Source organism: Saccopteryx bilineata, chromosome 4, assembly GCF_036850765.1.
Source record: "Saccopteryx bilineata isolate mSacBil1 chromosome 4, mSacBil1_pri_phased_curated, whole genome shotgun sequence".
Taxonomy (NCBI): domain Eukaryota; kingdom Metazoa; phylum Chordata; class Mammalia; order Chiroptera; family Emballonuridae; genus Saccopteryx; species Saccopteryx bilineata.
Window position 1 is genome coordinate 107,875,032 of NC_089493.1, and position 20,713 is coordinate 107,895,744.

The window sequence follows — 20,713 nt, forward strand, 5'->3', positions numbered from 1 at the left end:
ACCAGGGCAGGGTGAACAGTGTGAACCAGGTTGATATGGTGCCTGCCTGCCTGCTCTGTGGGGAGAGGGCTTATCAAAGGAACAGTGGCCTTTGCCAGCACTTATGTTTGAAAGAAAGCTGATCCTCCAGCCCTCACTTTGATGCCAGACCATTTAGTTCCTCTCTGTATGTGCCTGGTCCCTTTCAAGCTGCTGACCAAGCATTGGAGCTTAGAGTGAGTCCAAGTATGTTTTTGCAGGTCCTATAAAAGTAACTCCCTTTTTCTTCAGCAGCCCTGTTTCTTCCTCAGCCTCAATCCTCCCCAGTTTTTACAGTTGAAAGTTATGGGAACTTCTCTTCCTGACTCTGGAACCCTGGGCTGGAAAGTGTGGTGGAGGGCAAGAACCTCTGGATCCTCAGAGGGGACTTCTGCAGCCAAGATATCCCTCCTGATTTTAAACCACCACATGTGGATGTGGGACCAACCTGGTCCACATCTCTGCCTCTACTACTGGTCTCCATGTGGCTGCTTCTTTAAATACCTAGTAGTAGGACTTCCATTCAGCCAGATTCCAGGTGGTTCTGTATCTAGTTGTAATTTTGATATGATTTTTGAAGGATTTGCACTTACCTATCCTGCCATCTTAAACAGAAGTTGTAATGGTTTGTTTTTGAGTCTCAAAGAGTTCTTTGTCAGTTTAGATAGGCACTTCAGTAAGATTTATCCAGTCCCTTTGAATTAAGGACTGTATTATCATGGTAGTTTTCATCCAAAACCTAGCAGTTGTCAGTTGTTTTGGGTTTTTAATTTTTATTAAATGAGAAGTGGGGAGGCAGAGAGACAGACTCCCACATGCACTGTGACCAGCATCCACCCGGCACACTCCCTATGGAGCAAAGCTCTGTACACCTGGGGCTGTTCCTCTGTTGCTTGGCAACTGAGCTATTTTAGCGCCAAAGGCAAGCAAGGCCATAGAGCCGTCCTCAGTGCCTGGGGCTAACTTTCTCCAACCGAGGCATGGCTGCAGGAGGAAAAGAGAGAGAAGGGGGTGTGGAGAAGCAGATGGTTGCTTCTCCTGTGTGCCCTGACTGGGAAAAGAACCCAGGACTTCCATACACCGGGCTGACCCTCTACTGCTGAGCCAACCAGATATTGCTCAGTTCTTTTTTATGTTGCTTCAGATTTTGATTACAAGATAGATGGGTACAGTTCTCAATTGTACACCAGCTAAATTTAAGAATTTCTAAGTTATAAAAGATGTGACTATAAAATTATAAGATTGCTAACTATTTTTTAAAAAGGAATACCACTCTTCTAAGTAGTCATTTTAAGATTTCAGTTTATTAGAGATTTTCTGACTTTATAATAGTTACTGTTTTAGGCATTGGTGATAACAGTAAATGAGCAATGTAAATTTCTACTCTAATGTGCTAGTGGACAGACAGGCAGTAAGCAAGTATATGCTATAATTTTCAGACTACGGAAAGTGCTATGAATAAAGCATAGTAGCAGGATAGAGAATTAATTTATATTTGATTTTTAAAATGTTATTCCTAGTTTTTCATCAGATTTGGCTCAGTAAGTTTTGTTTATTAAAAAGAAAGCAGATCCAGATTCTCTATAATAGAAGATATTCAAAGGACTGTGCAATATACTCTGAAGGCAATCAAATGCATTCAGAATACTACAGAAAGAACTGTTGGAATAAATGTCTTTTTTTCTTTTTGATAGAGACAGAATCAAAGAGAGAGTCAGAGAGAGGACAGATAGGGACAGACAGGAAGGGAGAGAGATGAGAAGCATAAATTTTTCATTGTGGCATCTCAGTTGTTCAGTGATTGCTTTCTCATATGTTCCTTGACGGGGGTGAGGGGTAGGGGGGGCTGCAGCTGAGCGAGTGACCCTTGCTCAAGCCAGCGACTTTGGTCTCAAGCCAGTGACCATGGGATCATGTCTGTAATCCCACGCTCAATTCGGCAACCTCGGGGTTTTGAACCTGGGTCCTCCGCTTCCCAGGTCGACGCTCTATCCACTGAGCCACTGCCTGGTCAGGCTAAATGTCTTTCTTTTAAATTACTTTGTAAGGATTCTTATTTGTCTTTATACATTTCTGTGTATTGTCTCAGCTAGTTGGCTCAGTGATAGAGCGTTGGTGGATATCGCAGGTTCAATTCCTGGTAAGGGCACACAGGACAAGTGACAGTCTGCTTCTTCACTCCTCCCCCTTATTTCTCTCTCTCTCTCTCTCCCTCTCTCTCTCTCTCTCTCTCCCTCTCTCTCTCTCTCTCTCTCCCCCCGCCCTCCTGCAGCTATGGTTCAATGGGTTTGAGTGCATTGGCCCCGGGCACAGAGGATAGCTCCATCCAGCCTCCACCTCAAGCACTAAAAATAGCTCTGTTTCGAGGATTGCCTCAGATGGGCAGAGCATTGACCCTAGATGGGGGTTACTGGGTGGATCTTGGTTGGGGCACATGTGGAAGTCTATCTATCTCTCATCCTCTTACTTGGAAAAGAAGAAAAAATTTATAAGTTTAACAATAACAGCAAAGAAAGTCATTGTCTCAAAATTGTCCTCTGTTTAGATAGAAACTGATAATAAAGGCATTGTACAGAAAAAAATACATCCTTGCTTTCCTCAGAATTTCTTCTTTTTAAAAGGTTTATTGAGATATACCATAGTTCACATAGGTTAGTTTAGACTATTTTTCTTTTTTCTTAATTAGCTATGAATCTCTTAAACACGGCTTTATTTGTAGCTCATAAGTTTTTGGATGTTACATTTTCATTTTCATTTATATAAAATTATTTTCTCTTTTTCCTTTTGATTTATTTATTTATTTATTTATTTATTGTATTTTTTCTGAAGCTGGAAACGGGGAGAGACAGTCAGACAGACTCCCGCATGTGCCCAACCGGGATCCACCCGGCATGCCCACCAGGGGCGACGCTCTGCCCACCAGGGGGCGATGCTCTGCCCCTCTGGGGCGTTGCTCTGCCGTGACCAGAGCCACTCTAGCGCCTGGGGCAGAGGCCAAGGAGCCATCCCCAACGCCCGGGCCATCTTTGCTCCAATGGAGCCTTGGCTGCGGGAGGGGAAGAGAGAGACAGAGAGGAAGGGGGGGGGGTAGAGAAGCAAATGGGCGCTTCTCCTATGTGCCCTGGCCGGGAATTGAACCCGGGTCCCCCGCACGCCAGGCCGACGCTCTACCGCTGAGCCAACCGGCCAGGGCCTCCTTTTGATTTTTTTATTTGACCTTTTGGTTATTAAAAAGTATGTTGTTTACTTCCCACATATTTGTATTTCCCACATTTTTTTTCTGTTATTGATTTCTAATTTTACTCCATTGTGGTTGGAGAGTATAATTTATATTATTTCTAACTTTTAAATTTTATTGAGTTTGTTTTATGGCTTACCTTATGATCTGTCTTGGAGAATGTACTTGAGAAGAATGTGTACAATATTCTGTTGTTAGGTGAAGTATTCTATAGATGTGTTAGATCTTGGTGGTTTATAGTTTGTTCAGTTTTCTGTTTCCTTGTTGGTCTTCTTTATAAAGACCATTCAGCATTCAGTTATCCTGTTCATTATTGAAGATGAAATACCAAAGCCTCCAACTATTGTTGAATTGTCTATTTCTCCTTTCATTTCTGTCAGTTTTTGTTCTGTCAAGCCTTTCTTGAATTTTTTATTTCAGTTATACTTTTCAACTTCAGAATTTTCATTTGGTTCTAGTTTATAATTCTATTTTCACTGAATTCTCTATTGGATGTTATGATACCTTTATTTTTTAAGTATAGTTTTATTAGTTCTTTGAAGTTAAATTCAACATCTGGTCATTCTCAAAGTAATTTCTCTTTTCTGCTTTTTTTCCTGTATGTGGGTCATACTTTTTCTTTGAATGTCTCATAATTTTTTGTTGGAAACTTAACTCCCATTGCACTTCAGGTTTCATGATTATTTCAAGAAAGGTAACATTTGCCACATCTCTATTAAAAGTTGTTTTTGAATATTAAGTGAGATAATACATACACAAACTCATTAAAAACAACTAGGAACTATATGCATGTGAGGTAGTAAGAGTTAAAGCAGATATAATAGGTAGCACAAGAAATCTGTACTAGAGGCAATTTTAGAACTCTACTGGAATTTTTTTTATTGATTTAAACATTTTTATTTTATTTTAGAGAAAGACGAAGGGTAAGAGAGGGAGAGAGAGGGAAACATCAATTTGTTGTCCTACTAATTTATGCATTTATTGATTCTTGTTTGTGCCCTGACCCAGGATTAAATGCGCAACTTTGGCATATGGGGATGATGCTCTAACCAACTGTGCTACCCGGCCAAGATGAACTCTATTGGAACTTGAAAATCCATAACTAATTTTTAAGAATTTCCCTATAGTTCTTCCTCAAGATTTGTTTTAGAGTTTATGAAGTTAATTTGTTTGATGGCTCCATTCCTGAAATATTCACTCTGAAGTTTTATTTTTATTTATTTATTTATTTTTCATTTTTCTGAAGCTGGAAATGGGGAGAGACAGTCAGACAGACTCCCGCATGCGCCCGACCGGGATCCACCCGGCATGCCCACCATGGGGCGACGCTCTGCCCACCAGGGGGTGATAATCTGCCCATCCTGGGCGTCGCCATGTTGCGACCAGAGCCACTCTAGCGCCTGAGGCAGAGGCCACAGAGCCATCCCCAGCGCCCGGGCCATCTTTGCTCCAATGGAGCCTTGGCTGCGGGAGGGGAAGAGAGAGACAGAGAGGAAAGCGCAGCGGAGGGGTAGAGAAGCAAATGGGCGCTTCTCCTGTGTGCCCTGGCCGGGAATCGAACCCGGGTCCTCCGCACACTAGGCCGACGCTCTACCGCTTCACTCTGAAGTTTTAAAGTTACTGTATTTCCCCATATATAAGATGCTCCCATGTATAAGACGCACCTTAATTTGGGGGCTTGAAATTTGAAAAAAAATTTATTACATAACGTTATTGAACTCGTTTTATTCCTTATAAAATTAATACAACTCCTCATCACTGTTAAAACTCCCATCCATTAGCTTGTCCTTGTCTGTGTCTGATGATGAATCATTGTCATCATATATTGACTCGTCTGTTTCATCTATGACATTTGAATGGCATTTGAATTGCCACACTTCTACAACCAGTGTATAAGATGCACCCAGTTTTTAGATCCCACGTTTTTTGGAAAAAGTGCATCTTATACATGGGGAAATACAGTACCTTAGATAAGAAGATTATGGACAAGTTTATCTTTTTCTTTTGTCCTTGGAGCTATTATCAAAACAATTAATATATTTGACTGCCTGGGGTTTGGTGGTGCAGTGGATAAATTGTCGACCTGGAATCCTGAGATTGCTGGTTCGAAACCCTGGACTTGCCTGGTCAAGACACATATGGGAGTTGATGCTTCCTGCTCCTCTCTCTTCTTTCTCTCTCTTTTGTCTCTAAAATGAATAAATAAAATCTTAAAGAAAAAAAAATCAATGTATTTGACTGATTGCAGGCTCTATACTATGGTTTTTTGTTTGTTTTTTAGCTGAGAGGAGGGGAGATAGTGAGGCAGACTCCCACATGTGCCCTGATGGAAATCCACCTGGCAACCCCATCTGGGACCAATGCTTGAGTACTGAACTATTTTTAGCACCTGAGGTTGATATGCTCCAGTGGAACTATCCTCAGTACTTGGGGCCATACTTGACCCAATCGAGCCACTGGCTGCAGAAGGGGAAGAGAGAGAGAAAAAGGAGAAGGAGGGGGAGAGAAGCAGATGGTTGTTTCTCCTGTGTGTCCTGACCAGGAATCAAACCCGTGGTGTCCATACAGCGGGCTGACACTCCATCCACTGAGCCACTAGCCAGGGCCCTATGTTTTTTTTGATAATCAAAAATATTGGTACAATGAAGCATACTTATATTATCAATTTCATCCACAAATGTGAATTCTCATCTATGTGGAAGGCTTCGCAGACGTAGTCTATGGACTGATAGCACCAAGATTAACTGAAGATATGCAGTGGAGACTGCATTCTCCCAGTGGTCCTGGCCTATAAATGTTTACTGAGGTTATGAGGTCTGATCCCTTTTTAGTCCTAAAGAAACAAAAAACTCATCACTTAGTGGTTATTTATTTTCCCACTATGAAAGTTCACTTGCTATACTTTATACTGCTTAATTTCTCTGAACCTTAATTTCCTCACTATACCATAAATGTATTCTGTATGATCTCTTAAGGGCTTTTTCCCTTAAGACTGCACAATTTTCCATTGGCTGTACACTTTCTCTTGTGAACATGCTTGTGAACAATGAAGATAAAAGAAAAATAGCATGACAGGAAAAGGAAGGCTCTGAAATAGCAACTCTTAAGTAATCAAGACTGACACACCAACTTCATTTCAGTGTGTGCTAGGGATTTTGTTTGTTTTGCCATTGTAGTGACTAAAGGTGGCGGTAGTTACATGGGTGCATATAAAATGTCTTTGTGGAGTTCTAGCTATAAAGGTTTACATTTTTTATTGGAGTGTAGTTTATTTATAATATTATCTATAGAATATTGTATGTGCCCACTAAGTATTGATTACTTCACAGCAAGTATTGATTACTTCATTATGGCCTAAATAAATAGAATGAGTTTAGGTATGAATGTTGCTAACCCAACATCTTGTTGCAGACAAAACTTACCTGGGGACCCTACTTATGGTTTTACATGCTTCGGGCTGCCACATCAACCCTCTCAGGTATTACTTTTTTGTTTGAATATTATGTAACTACTGTAAGATGCTCCAGGAGCTTTGCCAAGTGGGCTGTTTCAGAAATGAAGAAATAAAAGGAAGTTAAGGTAGCTGGCATTAAAAGGTATTAACCTAATTTGTAATTCACCTTAAAATGTTCTTCAGTTTCTGGTTATGTGTGGGTTTTTATTAATTTTTATTGATTGACTGATTTTAGAGAGAGAAGGAGAGATAGAGAGCAAGAGAAATGTCCATTTGTTGTTTCACTTATTTATGCATTCATTGGTTGATTCTTGAATGTGCCCTACCCGAGATCAAACCCACAACCTTGGTGTATTGGGACAGTGTTCTGACCAACTGAGCTACCCAGCCTGGGCTGTGTGAGTGTTCTTTTTTAAAGACTGAAAATGGCTATATTAATTTAGATAAAATTGTCATATTCTTGAACCTTTTCTCTTAGCACCAATTTTGTTATTTTGCCATTTGAACCTTTTCTGTTAGAAACTATTTGGTAATTTTGTCATTTGGCTCCCTACTGATAATGTTTTCATTCTCTTTGCTTATGCTATTTTTAAATTTTTTAAGTGAGAGAGAGAGAGACAGGGAGAGAGATGAGAAGCATCAACTCATAGTTGCAGACCCTTAATTCTTGGATTGCTTCTCATATATGCCTTGACCAGGAGGCTCCAGCTGAGCCAGTGAGCCCTTGCTCAAGCCTGTGACCATGGGGTCATGCCTATGATCCCATGCTCAAGCCAGTAATGCCACGCTCAAGCTGGATGAGCCTGCACTCAAGCCAGAAACCTCAGGGTTTCAAACTTGGAACCTCAGCGCCCCAGGTCCATGCTCTATCCACTGTGTCACCACTGGTCAGGCTCTCTGCTTACTCTAAAGCCTGTAATTATAATTCATTTGTTTTATTTCAGTAATATTTCATAAATTGAATAATTCAAGGAAATGAATTACCAATTTATGACTTAATAATGCTAGCTTTAAATACAGGTTTTAAGTCATAAAGCTTTCTCCTGCTTCCAATTTTAACTCCTTCATGGCTTCTATCACTTTCTGCCTCTTATTAGATCTAATTTTGAATAAAAATTCATTCAATAAACATTTACTGAGGTCTCAGTATATGCTAGACCAGCGGTTCTCAACCTGTGGGTCGCGACCCACAGGCTGAGAACCGCTGTGCTAGACAGTCTGGTGGAATGAAAGGAACATGAGATTTACATTCCAACCTGGACTGAATTTTGGATTTGCTTTGTCACCTTGGCAGGTTCTTCAACCTCTCTGAGTCTAACCTTTCACAGTACTTGGCATGTGGCAGGTACTCAGTGAATATATGGTACAAGCCATTCCTCTCCTCCAGCCCAGTAACATCCCAGCTCTCTAATAGCATACTTTTTTTTAAAGGAGAAATAGACATGTAACAAATAATTCTAATACCTGGTGATAAGTAGGGACTATATGTGCCTTGCACATAGAAAGTGCTCAAGAAATGATGGAATTGTGTAAGCCATTTAACCTTTGTATCTTTAGTGTGTGACTTTCTTGGAGAAAAGATCGCATCTGTTTTAGGCATCAGCTCCCCAAAGTACCAGTATGCCATTGATGAGTATTACCGGATGAAGAAGGAGGTGTGTGTCCTTTTTACATTTTCTTGATTCAGTTTGGTTTGCTGTGGGCTTGATGGCTTGTAGTGACCTCATGCATCCTCTAGGTCAGTGGTCCCCAACCTTTTTTGGGCCATAGACCAGTTTAATGTCAGAAAATATTTTCACAGACTGGCCTTTAGGGTGGGACGGATAAATGTATCACGTGACTGAGACAAGCGTCAAGAGTGAGTCTTAGACGGATGTAACAGAGGGAATCTGGTCATTTTTTAAAAATAAAATATTGTTCAGACTTAAATATAAATAAAACGGAAATAATTCTCTGCGGACTGGTACTGATCCACAGCCCAGGGGTTGGGGACCACTGCTCTAGGTGTCCTAAGATAGCTCCCTTACACTAGGCATTTCATTTTAAAGTCATTAATTTCTTTATCAAATTAGCATACATTTAGAATTTTTTAATACTGATGTTTTCCTAAGATCTATTTATAAAACTAAGGTAGATTTCACCTTGCTTGGTGCTATATGAGGTGCCTTATATGTGTTACTAATCTTCATACACCTCTCTCTGGATTATTATTCCAATTTTAAGATAAGGAAATAAGACCAGTCTCTGTATTTAGGACACATAGACTAGATGTAGGAGAACTGGAGTGGGTTTGATGTGCCGAACGTTACAAGTACTAGAAATGTGTGCCAGTTGCTAAGGCACAAAAATGTGATGCAATTCTGTGTGTAGTGGGTTCTTAGTGTGGGAGTGAAATAAGTTTAGCCTTTCTTTTTTTGTTTTTATTTTTGTTTTGGTGACAGAGGAACAGACAGGAAGGGAGAGAGATAGATGAGAAACATCAGTTCTTTGTTGCAGCTCCCTAGTTGTTCATTGATTGCTTTCTTATATGTGCCTTGACTGGGGGGCTATAGCAAAGCGAGTGGCCCCTTGCTCAAGCCAGCAACCTTGGGCTCAATCCAGTGACCTTGGGCTTCAAGCCAGCAACCTTGGGCTCAAGCCAGCAGTCATGGGGTCATGTCTGTGATCCCATGCTCAAGCCAGCGACTTTGCGCTCAAGCCAGTGACCTCGGGGTTTCGAACCTGGGTCCTCCGCGTCCGAGTCCAACACTCTATCCATAGTGCCACCGCCTGGTTAGGCAGTTTAGCCTTAAATAATGAGAAAGCTTTAGCATTTAAGAGCATGAGCCCAAGAACCAAAGAGCCTGAATTTAAATTCTGGCTCTGGCATGTCTAACTTTGTAAACCTGGGCAAGATACTTAACCGCTGTCAGCCTCAGTTCACTTATCTTTATAATGAAGAAAATTGCAGCAACCATGCTCAGGGTTGCTCCTAAGATTAAATGAATTAATATGTAAAATAGAACAGCACCTAATGTATATTGATGAATATGAAATAAATATTAGTATCTTTCATTATTCTCCTTCAAGCACCTGAGGGCAATTCAGGTAAACCGAGAATGTAGAATGAGGATACATGGTATGGTTGTGGAAAGGCAAGAATACTACTTTGTAGTTACTGGAGCAGAGTACAACAGGGGAGTGGCTGGAGATGAATCTGGGAAGCTCAGTTGACTTTATGTGGTTTTAAAAGTGTTAGAGCCCTGGCCGGTTGGCTCAGTGGTAGAGCGTTGGCCTGGTGTGCAGAAGTCCTGAGTTCGATTACCGGCCAGGGCACACAGGAGAAGCGCCCATCTGCTTCTCCACCCCTCCCCCTCTCCTTCCTCTCTGTCTCTCTCTTCCCCTCCTGCAGCCAAAGCTCCATTGGAGCAAAGATGGCCCGGGCGCTGGGGATGGCTCCTTGGCCTCTGCCCCAGGCGCTAGAGTGGCTCTGGTGGCAACATTCCATTTTGAGAACAGGAAAAAGGAAGAAGTATGTCTTTTTTAATTTTATTTATTCATTTTAGAGAGGAGAGAGAGAGAGACAGAGAGAGAAGGTGGGGAGAAGCTGGAAGCATCAACTCCCATATGTGCCTTGACCAGGCAAGCCCAGGGTTTTGAACCGGCGACCTCAGCATTTCCAGGTCGACGCTTTATCCACTGCGCCACCACAGGTCAGGCCGGAAGAAGTATGTCTTAAGTAGACCAAAGTGAATTGGACATGATACTGATTTGGTTAAACACACACACACATACACACACGTGGGAGAACAAATACTATTCTTTTGGACGTTTATATTTCAATGATTCTTGATGTTTCCTCTTTTCAGGAGGAAGAGGAGGAGGAAGAAAACAGGATGTCTGAAGAAGCAGAAAGACAATACCAACAGAATAAGCTACGGGCTGATTCCATTGTTCAGACAGATCAACCAGAAACAATGGTATCCAGTTCATTTGTGAATCTCAATTTTGAAATGGAGGGAGACTGTGAAGTAATTACAGAAAGCAAACAAAATCCAGTCTCTGTCCCACCATAGAATGCAGTGACTCTAACTTCAAACTCTAAGGTGGTTTTTATACCAGGAATATTCTCTATTCAGTAGGACTTAATACAGTTAATTTATATTTTAAATTATTATCTGGACAGGGGAAAATGTTTCTTTGTTCTTAGGCTCTATTTAGCAAAAGTCAGATCAGAAATTTGGATATTTGTACTGTGCTTTTACTGTGTGTCAAACTTGTGCTTTAGTTTTAAAATGATCTTTATTAAAAAGTTAAGGACATTTTAGAACCCTAACTGCTCATTAAGAAGAGTTAAGTTTTCATGCTTGTCTGTTATTTGTAAGAAAAAATAGATAAGTTGCTGATTAAGGCTAATTGAATCTGATATTCCTAATCTCAGACGAAGGTGAAGATTTTTTTGGTTCTATTTTCATGTGTCTTACTAACCATTAATTTCATACTAAGGATGGTTCATTCATTGAGTGTGTAATAAAAGGAGCAAGATAAAAGGACTTTGAATTTTCTTTCCTTGAGAATAACTTTATTTTATGGAAAGGTGATTGAGTTTTTAACACCAAATATTAAAATGGGTTTCTATTTTTTTAATGCAGTTTAATCTTTTTAGTAGTTATTCAAATTAAATAACTTTGAATATGTTAAAAATACTAGTTATTGAATGAATTTGTTAATGTATTTGTTTTCAAGTAGTAATACCTAGTGATTTACACGTGGCATCCTGATTATGTCACTCATTCAGTTCAAAGTTCCTCCCTGTGGGCCAGGTAGTTGCAGGGAGGAGGGTGAGGTTGAGGGACAGATGAAGACTTAACCCTTCAAGGCTTACTGTTAAATATTGTACAAAGTGCAGTGGTAGCAAGATGAAAGTACTTGTCATTTGCTACTTCAAAGTACAGTAGTAACAGTAAAGGGACAGTTTACCTGAAGCATGTTGGCCAGCTCTACCCACTGTGCTATTAGCCAAACTTACAAAAATATAGTATGAAACTAATTTTGAAAATATTCCTAAATACGTGTTCAGAATCTTATATCTGTATGACTGACTTCTAAGTAAATGTGGGTAAGGAAGAATGTGTGGCATATTTCAGATAAAGCTGCTCTTAAAAATTAAGAGCTTTTAGAAATTAATGGTTGTTAACAGCCATGTAAACAGCATTAATAGCTTTCAATCTTAAATGTATCTGTATTAAATACAGAGAAACAAATATACAACAGATAGAGTGGGCCTATTGTGTAACTCTGTCATCAATGAACATGAACATCTAGCCACTAAGTTCAGTTTTTTAACTGAAATTTGAAGGATTTATGAAAGATAATTCATTAGGAACCTTTGGTTACAGGATTCATGGTGTGGTCCTTGGCATGTGATGGTAATCTTTTTAGTCATGGGTGTAAACTCTATGTAATTTAGTACTTAAAGGATTAATCAGATTATGTAATTAATGCCACCATAAGTTATAGTTTACCAATAGCTCTAAAACGTGCTAACATGACATCTTCTAATTTGTTTTTAACTTCATTTGACATGGTACCTCCAACTCAGATATTTGGTTATCCAGTGAAAGCATGCATACCTAAAGGTGATCTGAATCTTCTCTCCCTAGAGGTACTATATCCAAAAGAAAACTAGCAACTTTTCTGATTATAGTAGAAGGAAGACAACAAGTTATGAAGGTTTTACGTTTCTTGAATTTTACTCTATTTTGGCCAACAGTGGCCAGTTTGTAATGTTTATATGGTTATACACTGTGCCTTAAATTTTTATATTTTTATTTATGCAAACTATAAAATTACTCATATATGCATTAAATGGTTTTGTCTTATTTTTAAGCCTCTTTAGTTTTTTCTTTCTTTCAACCCTTTTAATATTTACTTTTCTCTCTGGATATTCTATCCTCTAATAATCGTTCAGTGCATAATAACTAAACATAGTATAATTGAGAAACTTTACAGTGAATTAAATGATCTAACAACAGTCCTTAACAAAATGGAGTTAGGTTTTATAAAATGTAACCCTGGTACTGGTTAATAAAGCTAGACAAATATTTCATATCAATAATTTTAATTAAAGTAAAATATTAACTTGAATACTCTTTTGTTGAAACATCCTATTAAAGGAAACATATCTAAATATTATACTTCTAACCCAGAAGTGAAATGAATGGGGAAGTCTATAATCTTTGATATACAGGACACTTTAGAATACTCATAGTTATAATTGAAACTATCCTTCAATTATTCAAATTCTTAATGACTTATGTCAGAAATATTCCATGAAAACTTCCTTTATTCCTAAAGATTATATAAATTTAAAGTGGACTCCTACCTTCACCAAGTTACACTTGCCATATTTAAGCTAAGTGGAACCAAAATTTACTGCACCCTAATTTGGTCCTATTGCTTCCAAACTACATATTAATTCCAATAATGAGAACATTTGCTATGTTCTAAAGGCATGTGAAGAGTCTTGTTTAGACCATTCTAAGAATTCTGCTTCAAAGATTTTACATGCAGCATTCAAGCTTATCCTAATGAATACAGTCTAGTCTTTGAGAGGTCATGTATCATCAAGGTCTGCAGAGTTCTCATTGTCATTTGCAACAAGGGCTTCTCTGTTCTCATAAGTCCAGAAGCCATTCAGATCAATTAGAATGGTGGTGACAGTGTCTCCTTGATTACTGTTGATTAAATCCTGAAGAGAGATTTTCAAAGGATCCTTTGGTTTTACCATGTCAAAGATTTCATCCTGTAAGAGAGAAAAAATACAATGAAATCTGATAAATGATTCACTTAATTTCTATCACACAGTGACCTAAAATTCAGCACTTAAGGTTATGTAAAATTTTTGTTTTTTCTTTTCTATTCAACATATAGGTAGTCTTTTCTCTGCTTTAGGACAGTGCTCTAACCAACCAAGCTATCCAACCAGGGGATCCCCTTTTCTCTATGTACAGTCACAGCCCTGGCCAGACTACAGTGATTTTCAACCTTTTTTCTTCATGTCACAAACACACACTAATTACTAAGGTCAGTGCCCCTGACTAAATACAACCATTTTCATCTCATGGCACAAATAAATTAGTTACTAAAGAAGAAGAGGTTAGGGCCCCTTTTTCTTTAGTAATTAGTTTATGAGTGTGTGAGAAACAAAGGTTGAAAATCAGAGTATCGTCCTGAAGCACAGAGGTTGCCAGTTTGATCCCTGGTCAGGGCACATACAGGAACAGATTGATGTTCCTCTCTCTCTCTCTCCCCCTAAAAAATTAATTTAAAAAATATTTTAAAAATCACAATTTTATTGGAAGATTCCTTAGGTATGTGGTAATTCATAGAGGAAGAAGCTAAAGCTCAGAGTTTAAGTTCATAAAAGCTGCATAGCTAATTAACAGCTGAACTATATAAAGCAGTATTCTTTGAATACATGTTAACTACTTACACTCTTGTTGATGGTGAGGCAAAGCCTTGATTTAAGTGCATACTCGGCTCAAAGTAAAAACTTAAGTGCTTCAAAGCCCAGATTATGACAAAGCTTCATTTCCAATACTGATGTCTCAACCTTTTACTCTGGACCTATGATGAGGTGGGGGGTTGGTATTAGAAAATCAGTCATCCAGAATGACACTAAATTGTGCTAAAACTTACTGGATGGGAGAACCCTTTTTTTTTTTGAGAGAGAGAGACAGGAAGGGAGAGAGTAGGTGAGATGCATCAACTCGTAGTTGCTTTCACTTTATACTTGTGCACTGATTGCTTCTTGTATGTACCTTGACCAGGGCTGAGCCAGTGTCCACTTGCTCAAGCTGGCAAGCTTCGTGTGGACAATTTCCCCACTCACGCTGAGACTCTGCACTGACAAACCTGTGTTCAGAGCCCGCGACCTCAAGGTTTGACGCAGCCATTGTGGGTCGACAGCTTTGTCCACTGCGCCACCACCAGTCAGATGGGAAAAGCTGCTTATTTTCTTTTTTTAAATTTTTCATTTATTTTTAGAGAGCAAGAGAGAAAAACATCAATTTATTGTTCCACTTATTCATGCTATCATTGGTTGATTCTTGTACGTGCCCTCACTAGGGATCAAACCCTCAACTTTGGTGTATCAGGACAACACTCTAACCAACAGAGCTACCGGGCCAGGCCCAAGAACCTCTTATATATTATGAAATGTACTACATGAATGTACATTTTTATGAATATGAAATATACTTATAAGGAATTACTATGTTTTCTAGTCTTTTTGTAGTAAGATTCCTCAGTATTCAGTATCATTAAAGGAGACAATTACATTTTCAAAAGATTAGAAGAATTCAGGTAAATGAAATGTATGAACTCTTTATGTTTGTGAAATTTCCTTTTCTAGGTTGGCGGCCATTTAAAATAAACTTTTTTAAAGATTTTATTTATTGATTTTAGAGGGAAGATAAGAGAGAGAGAAAGGGGTGAGGAGTGGGAAACATCAACTCTTAGTAGTTGCTTCTCATTATGTGCACTGACTGGGCAAGCCCAGAGTTTTGAACCAGTGACCTCAGCGTTCCAGGACTACACTTTAGCCACTGCCTCACCACAGGTTTTTTCGGTTTTTGGTTTTTTTTAACTAGTTCTTAAGTTGCCTGTTGCATAGTTTAAAATTTGTCTCATTTTATATTAAACCAAAATAGCCCTTTATCTTATACTTGGTTTAAATTGAATGAGTTATTTTGTTACATTACTCAACTTATATCTGAATTGATACTGGATACTTAATGTTTTTAATAGCTGGGGAAAGTCTCAATACTAAAATGCTAAATAGCAGAATGTGTTTCAAATAGTGGTTTTCATACTGTAGGATTGATGTCTCCTTAAATAATACCAAAGCAAGCAAGCCCTTTGAAGTAGCATACTAAAAATGTGCCCTGACCTAAGTGATTCCCAAGTTAAAAATTCAGTTTACAGTAGAACAGCTTGCCAAAGGATGCAGACCATATTGATTCTCTTAATTTTCAATCAAAATGAATGAATGCTTTCAATGAGAACATAAGGGTGAAAATGCTAAAATCAAACTACAAAAATTATTGCTTGAAGTGTGATCTTAGTTTATAATGACTTAAGTATCATTGGAACAAATACTTGATTTGGTTCAGTACTCCAGTTCATAAGTTGCTTTCAAATGGTAATTTGAGTGTTATGTAAATTTAAGAAAAAAGTAACCTTGACATCTTGAAATGAAACAGGATCTTGTCCATGGATTTTCATTAGTTCCTGAATGGCCTGTATTTAGCAGAAATAAATCTGTAAATAAATATTAAAATACACAACACCCTCCCTCCTGTCCCAGGCCTTTTTCTAGTTCCACTTCTTTCCTATCAGACCATAAACCGCATTGTTTCAAGTACTCTTGCCAATAGTCTCAACATCCTTGACATTGTTTATCACATCTACTCTGCAAAACCTAAACACTGGATCTATATAACCTTTATAAACCTACACCTTAGCTATTGAGAGCTTCAGAAAGTATAAAAGACTACAAATTATTGCTGTTACATAGGAACGGTCTCAAACCTTAGATGAGCCTTTAACATGGCCTTGCAATTACTCTGTTATGACCTCCTGTAACCCAGGAATGCGGTTCATACCTTCAGCATTCATGAAGACACCCAATCCATCACCTCTCTCCCACCCTACATTTGGCCATCTACTTGACAGAAAAAAGTAGAGGTAAATTTCCCTTGAACTCTTCTCTTTTATGAACTAACAACAACAAAATATCAAAGAAAGTACAGTGACCCTGAACACTACAGGGGTTGGGAGCATGCCCCCCCCCCACAGTTGCAAAGCCAAGTATATCTTTTGGCCCCCTAAAACCTTAAATACTGGGGAGTAAAGAGGGACAAATACATACCCCACACAGGTGGGATATAAAAGTGAAACAAACAAAAAAAGTGAAACTCACGGACACAGATAAAAGTGAATTGGTTACCAGGGGGTGGGGTATGGGGGGTGGGATATGGGGGGTGGGAGGGGGAGGAGTAAAGAGGGACCAAAAGAAAAAAAGAGGGACAAATATTTAACAAAACACTGGGTTAATATGTATTTTGTTATGTTATATATATTATATATTGTATTCTCTAAGCTAGAGAAAAGAAAAATGTTAAAATCATAAGGAAAATACTTTTACAGTACTATTCTCTATCAGTACAATATGTTTGTCATCTGTTTATAAGATGAATCGTCTGTTAGTACCTCTGTTAATATTGTCTTACATGATACAAAATACTGTAGATGTTATATATATTACATTAGATGTCAAAAATGAAAAGATATAAGATACTTATTTTCAGGTATAATGATTCCTGTATGGCTGAGTTAGTAGTTTTATGGTAGCCTAGGTGTCATGCTTATGCCTGCTTCATGGTAGTGAGGTAATCTCCAAAATTTTTTTCAATATATTTACTGAAAATATCTGCCTACAAGTGAACACGCACAGTTCAAAACTGTTGTTCAAGAGTCAACTGTACTGTGGTCCAGTCTGACAAACATTTTAGGTGAGAGTCATTCACTGGAAAATGTGAAGCTTAAAATTCTTGGTAAGTAGTTAACTAAATGTTCCAAGTACATACTCTGTATGTGTGGTACCATCAATGTCAGAGTGTGTGCAGGGAAACTCTGAAGTAGACGAGAATTCGAGTATACTGTTGGCTGCTAGAGTAGGAGACCTGGATGGTAAGATCCGGAGCGCATCAGGCCCAGCTTTATCCGTGGGCTAGTCATTGCTGTATATAGGCTCTATGAACAGTCCAGGAGTACAGGGCTCAGTAAATTTTTTCCTTAGCTCATACCACCAAGCTTAAATAAATGCATGTATGAAATATTTCCAATGTATTTAACAAATAAAATTTAACATTCTAAAAGTAGAAGATACTATAAAGAGATCTTTATGAAAAAGGGTTAAATGTTTAAATACCAAAAGATACATTTACTTTGTTTCCCTAAAACTGAATTTTAATTAATATGTTCCTTAAATAAGGGCATCCTTATGATGGGTTGGTATAATCTTTTTCATTAGCCATTGATTTAAGTCCGCTTTTTAAAAAATGCATCCTAGTACTGGGATTGTATTTTGTCCTGATATTTGCAATCATATTGGAAAGCCTTTTAAGGAATTTAACCTGAAGTTATGAAATATATACTATGAAACTCAGAAACCAGATGAAGTTACTTTAAAAGTACCAAAAAAGTTTTAAATGGAAAAGAAAAGGCCTCTAGGGAGAAATAATTTATATCAAAGATGTGAAAATGTTATTTTTGGTTAAAAAAAATTGTTTTTCTTCCTCCTATTGATCTTAATCATATATAAATCACATGATCTCCTAAAAACTAGCTATAGAAATGTGGTGATGAAGTGGAAGACTACTGCACAAAACTACTCCATCAAGAAAAAATGTCACCACTGAAATTGAAGAATGATTTGTCTTAAAAGGCCGGACATTCCTACTTCTACTGCTTCTTCTAGGTACAAATTCCATTTGAGTGCACCATGTTATTCTGAGACCAACTAAGGCACAAAATACATACTTCTGCAAACCCATTTCACACTGAAATGCAGCACACGATTCTAGCCAGTTTTTAAATTTTATTTTTTACAGCACAGCAATGAAAAGAATCTACAATTACCAAGTCTACAAAACTCCCCTTTAATTAAAGCCTTTGTAGGATTTTACACACCAGTTTTTGATCACTAACAGTACAGGATTTCTCATCATGTTTCTATCTCTACTCCCTAGTTCAACTCCTGATGTATATTTAACACTTTTTAAATATTCTACTTAAGTCAGTATTGATTTACCCCATTTATATATTTTTTTAAATAAAATACTAAATACAGACTTGATATCTTTATGAAATCTGTTCTGTAAATCATTTTGTTAAATTCAGTTAGATAAAATTGTCAAGTTAGATAAAATCACAAGTTAGATAAAATTGTCACTGAGTAGGTAATTTAAACCAGTGGTTTTCAACCTTTCTGCACTTGGGGACTGGTGAAAACAGAATCATTTCAGGGACTGCTAAGGCAGAAATCACCCTGAGCATAAGCGAATTTCACTAAGACCACTGTGTCTAATCTTCATACAACATCAGGGTGCTTAACTCTTTCATGACTGGCATGAAATTTCGGGCAGACTGGTCCATGGACTGCTGGTTGGAAAACACAGATTTAAACCAAATGGTATAACATGTTAAGGAACAATGACTCATTTACACAAATGAGACTTACCCTAAAGAAGTAATTAAGGGAAAAGACATTCAGATATCCCTTGTTCTCAATATCAAGCAATTTGAAAATATATTGCAGAGCTGCAGGTTCTTTTCGGTTTTCCAATGCAAGAACAAAATCCAGGTAAGTCTTATAGTCCTACAGAAAATAAAACAATGTTCTTCAGAGGCCATATTTGGAAGTAACTTTTCAAGTGAGTAATAACTTGAAGCTATTTTGCAATCAAGGGTGGCAGGGTTTTACCCTGGCCACTTGAATCAGTGGTAGAGCGTTGGCCCAGTGTGTGGAAGTCCCGGGTTCGATTTCTGACCAGGGCACACAGGAGAATCACCCATCTGTTTCTCCACCTTTCCCCCTCTTCCTCTCTGTCTCTCTCTCTGTTCCCCTCCCACAGCCAAGGCTCCATTGGAGCAAAGTTGCCCAGGTGCTGAGGATGGCTCGATGGCCTCAACCTCAGGTGCTAGAATGGCTCTGGTTGCGACAGAGCGACACCCCAGATGGGCAGAGCAACACCCCCTAATGGGCATGCCGGTGGATCCAGTCTGGCACATGCAGGAGTCTGTCTGACTGCATCCCCACTTTTCACTTCAAGAAAAATACCCCAAAAAGGGGTGGCAAGGTTTTTAAATATGAAATAACAAACCCATTTGTATACTTAATACTTAATGTTGGTTTCTAGGAATTCTATGTAACAGTTAATCTATACAAGAAAGTTTATGGGACACAGTCCCTTTCTTTGTGATTTTCTGTGTTAAACCATAATTTTTTTATTATGCTTTTGAAATTGACAGGACAGTGACTAAGCTAGATATATTGCCACTAAATTTATATCTTCATTTCTAGTGTGGTCATTTTCAGAAAATTTTATATAAAATGAACAGAACAGTATATTTAAATGGCTAGTTTGATATTGTATGTTGTTTAAAAGTTTCAAGTCTAGTCATAGATTATGTTTTCTACATAGTGAAAAGAAGTATAATACTTGGGAGAGGCTCAGAAATTTATATTCTTGTCTGACCAGGCAGTGGCACAGTGGATAGATTGTTGGCCTGGGATGCTGAGGACCCAGGTTGAAAACCCTGAAGTTGCTGGTTTGAATGCAGGCTCATCTGGTTTGAATGCAGATTCACCAGAATGAGCACAGGGTCGCTGGCTTGAATGTGGGATCATAGATATGACCCCAAGGTCACTGGCCTGAGTAAGGGGTCACTCGCTCTGCTGTAGCCCCCTGGTCAAGACATATATGAGAAAGCAATCAATGAACAACTAAGGTGCTACAACTATGAGTTGATGCTTCTTATCTCTTTCCCTTCCTGTCTGCCTGTCTGTCCCTGTCAGTCTCTAAGAAAAAAAAAAAAAATTTATATTCTTGGAAAAGATTTTTTTTAGGCTAAGGTTAAGAATTCCTTTTGCATAAATTGCAGTGTAAAGAGCTAGAGCAGTATAGCTTCATCATGGTCTAACACCAAGCATAGTTCGTTTCTGATATTCTTTATCCACAGAGTCATCAGTAAAGCTCCCCACTGTCGATTGCAGACAGCTATGGGAATCACAGAACAGTTTCTGTGCCTTTTTCCCGTTTGCCTTTAGAATTGGCTAATGGTGTTGTTTAGAAAACTGTTATTAAAGCTAAGTGATAAGACCTAGGACCTTCTCTTCTGATATGACCATTTTAAAGAAAGATTTTATTTACTGATTTTACAGAGTGAAGAGGGGG

The 20,713-nt window shown here is 38.4% G+C and overlaps 2 protein-coding genes across 3 annotated transcripts in view; one reads left to right on the forward strand and one right to left on the reverse strand.

The window, feature by feature from the left end:
- The window catches only part of FAM177A1 (family with sequence similarity 177 member A1), a 29,265-nt gene extending 16,694 nt beyond the window's left edge, over nt 1-12,571 (forward strand). For both annotated transcript variants that reach the window (XM_066277752.1, XM_066277751.1), the window contains 3 exons: nt 6,668-6,734; nt 8,268-8,365; nt 10,559-12,571. In XM_066277752.1, the coding sequence (XP_066133849.1) occupies nt 6,668-6,734; nt 8,268-8,365; nt 10,559-10,765 (372 nt within the window). In that variant the 3' untranslated portion in view covers nt 10,766-12,571. The remainder of the gene's footprint in view (nt 1-6,667; nt 6,735-8,267; nt 8,366-10,558) is intronic.
- Nucleotides 12,572-12,716: 145 nt separating this feature from the next.
- Nucleotides 12,717-20,713, reverse strand: part of PPP2R3C (protein phosphatase 2 regulatory subunit B''gamma) — a 29,712-nt gene continuing 21,715 nt past the window's right edge. The window contains exons 11-13 of the mRNA XM_066277741.1: nt 18,997-19,134; nt 15,933-15,992; nt 12,717-13,494 (exon numbers count right to left, since the gene is read on the reverse strand). Of these exons, the coding sequence (XP_066133838.1) occupies nt 13,306-13,494; nt 15,933-15,992; nt 18,997-19,134 (387 nt within the window). The 3' untranslated portion in view covers nt 12,717-13,305. The remainder of the gene's footprint in view (nt 13,495-15,932; nt 15,993-18,996; nt 19,135-20,713) is intronic.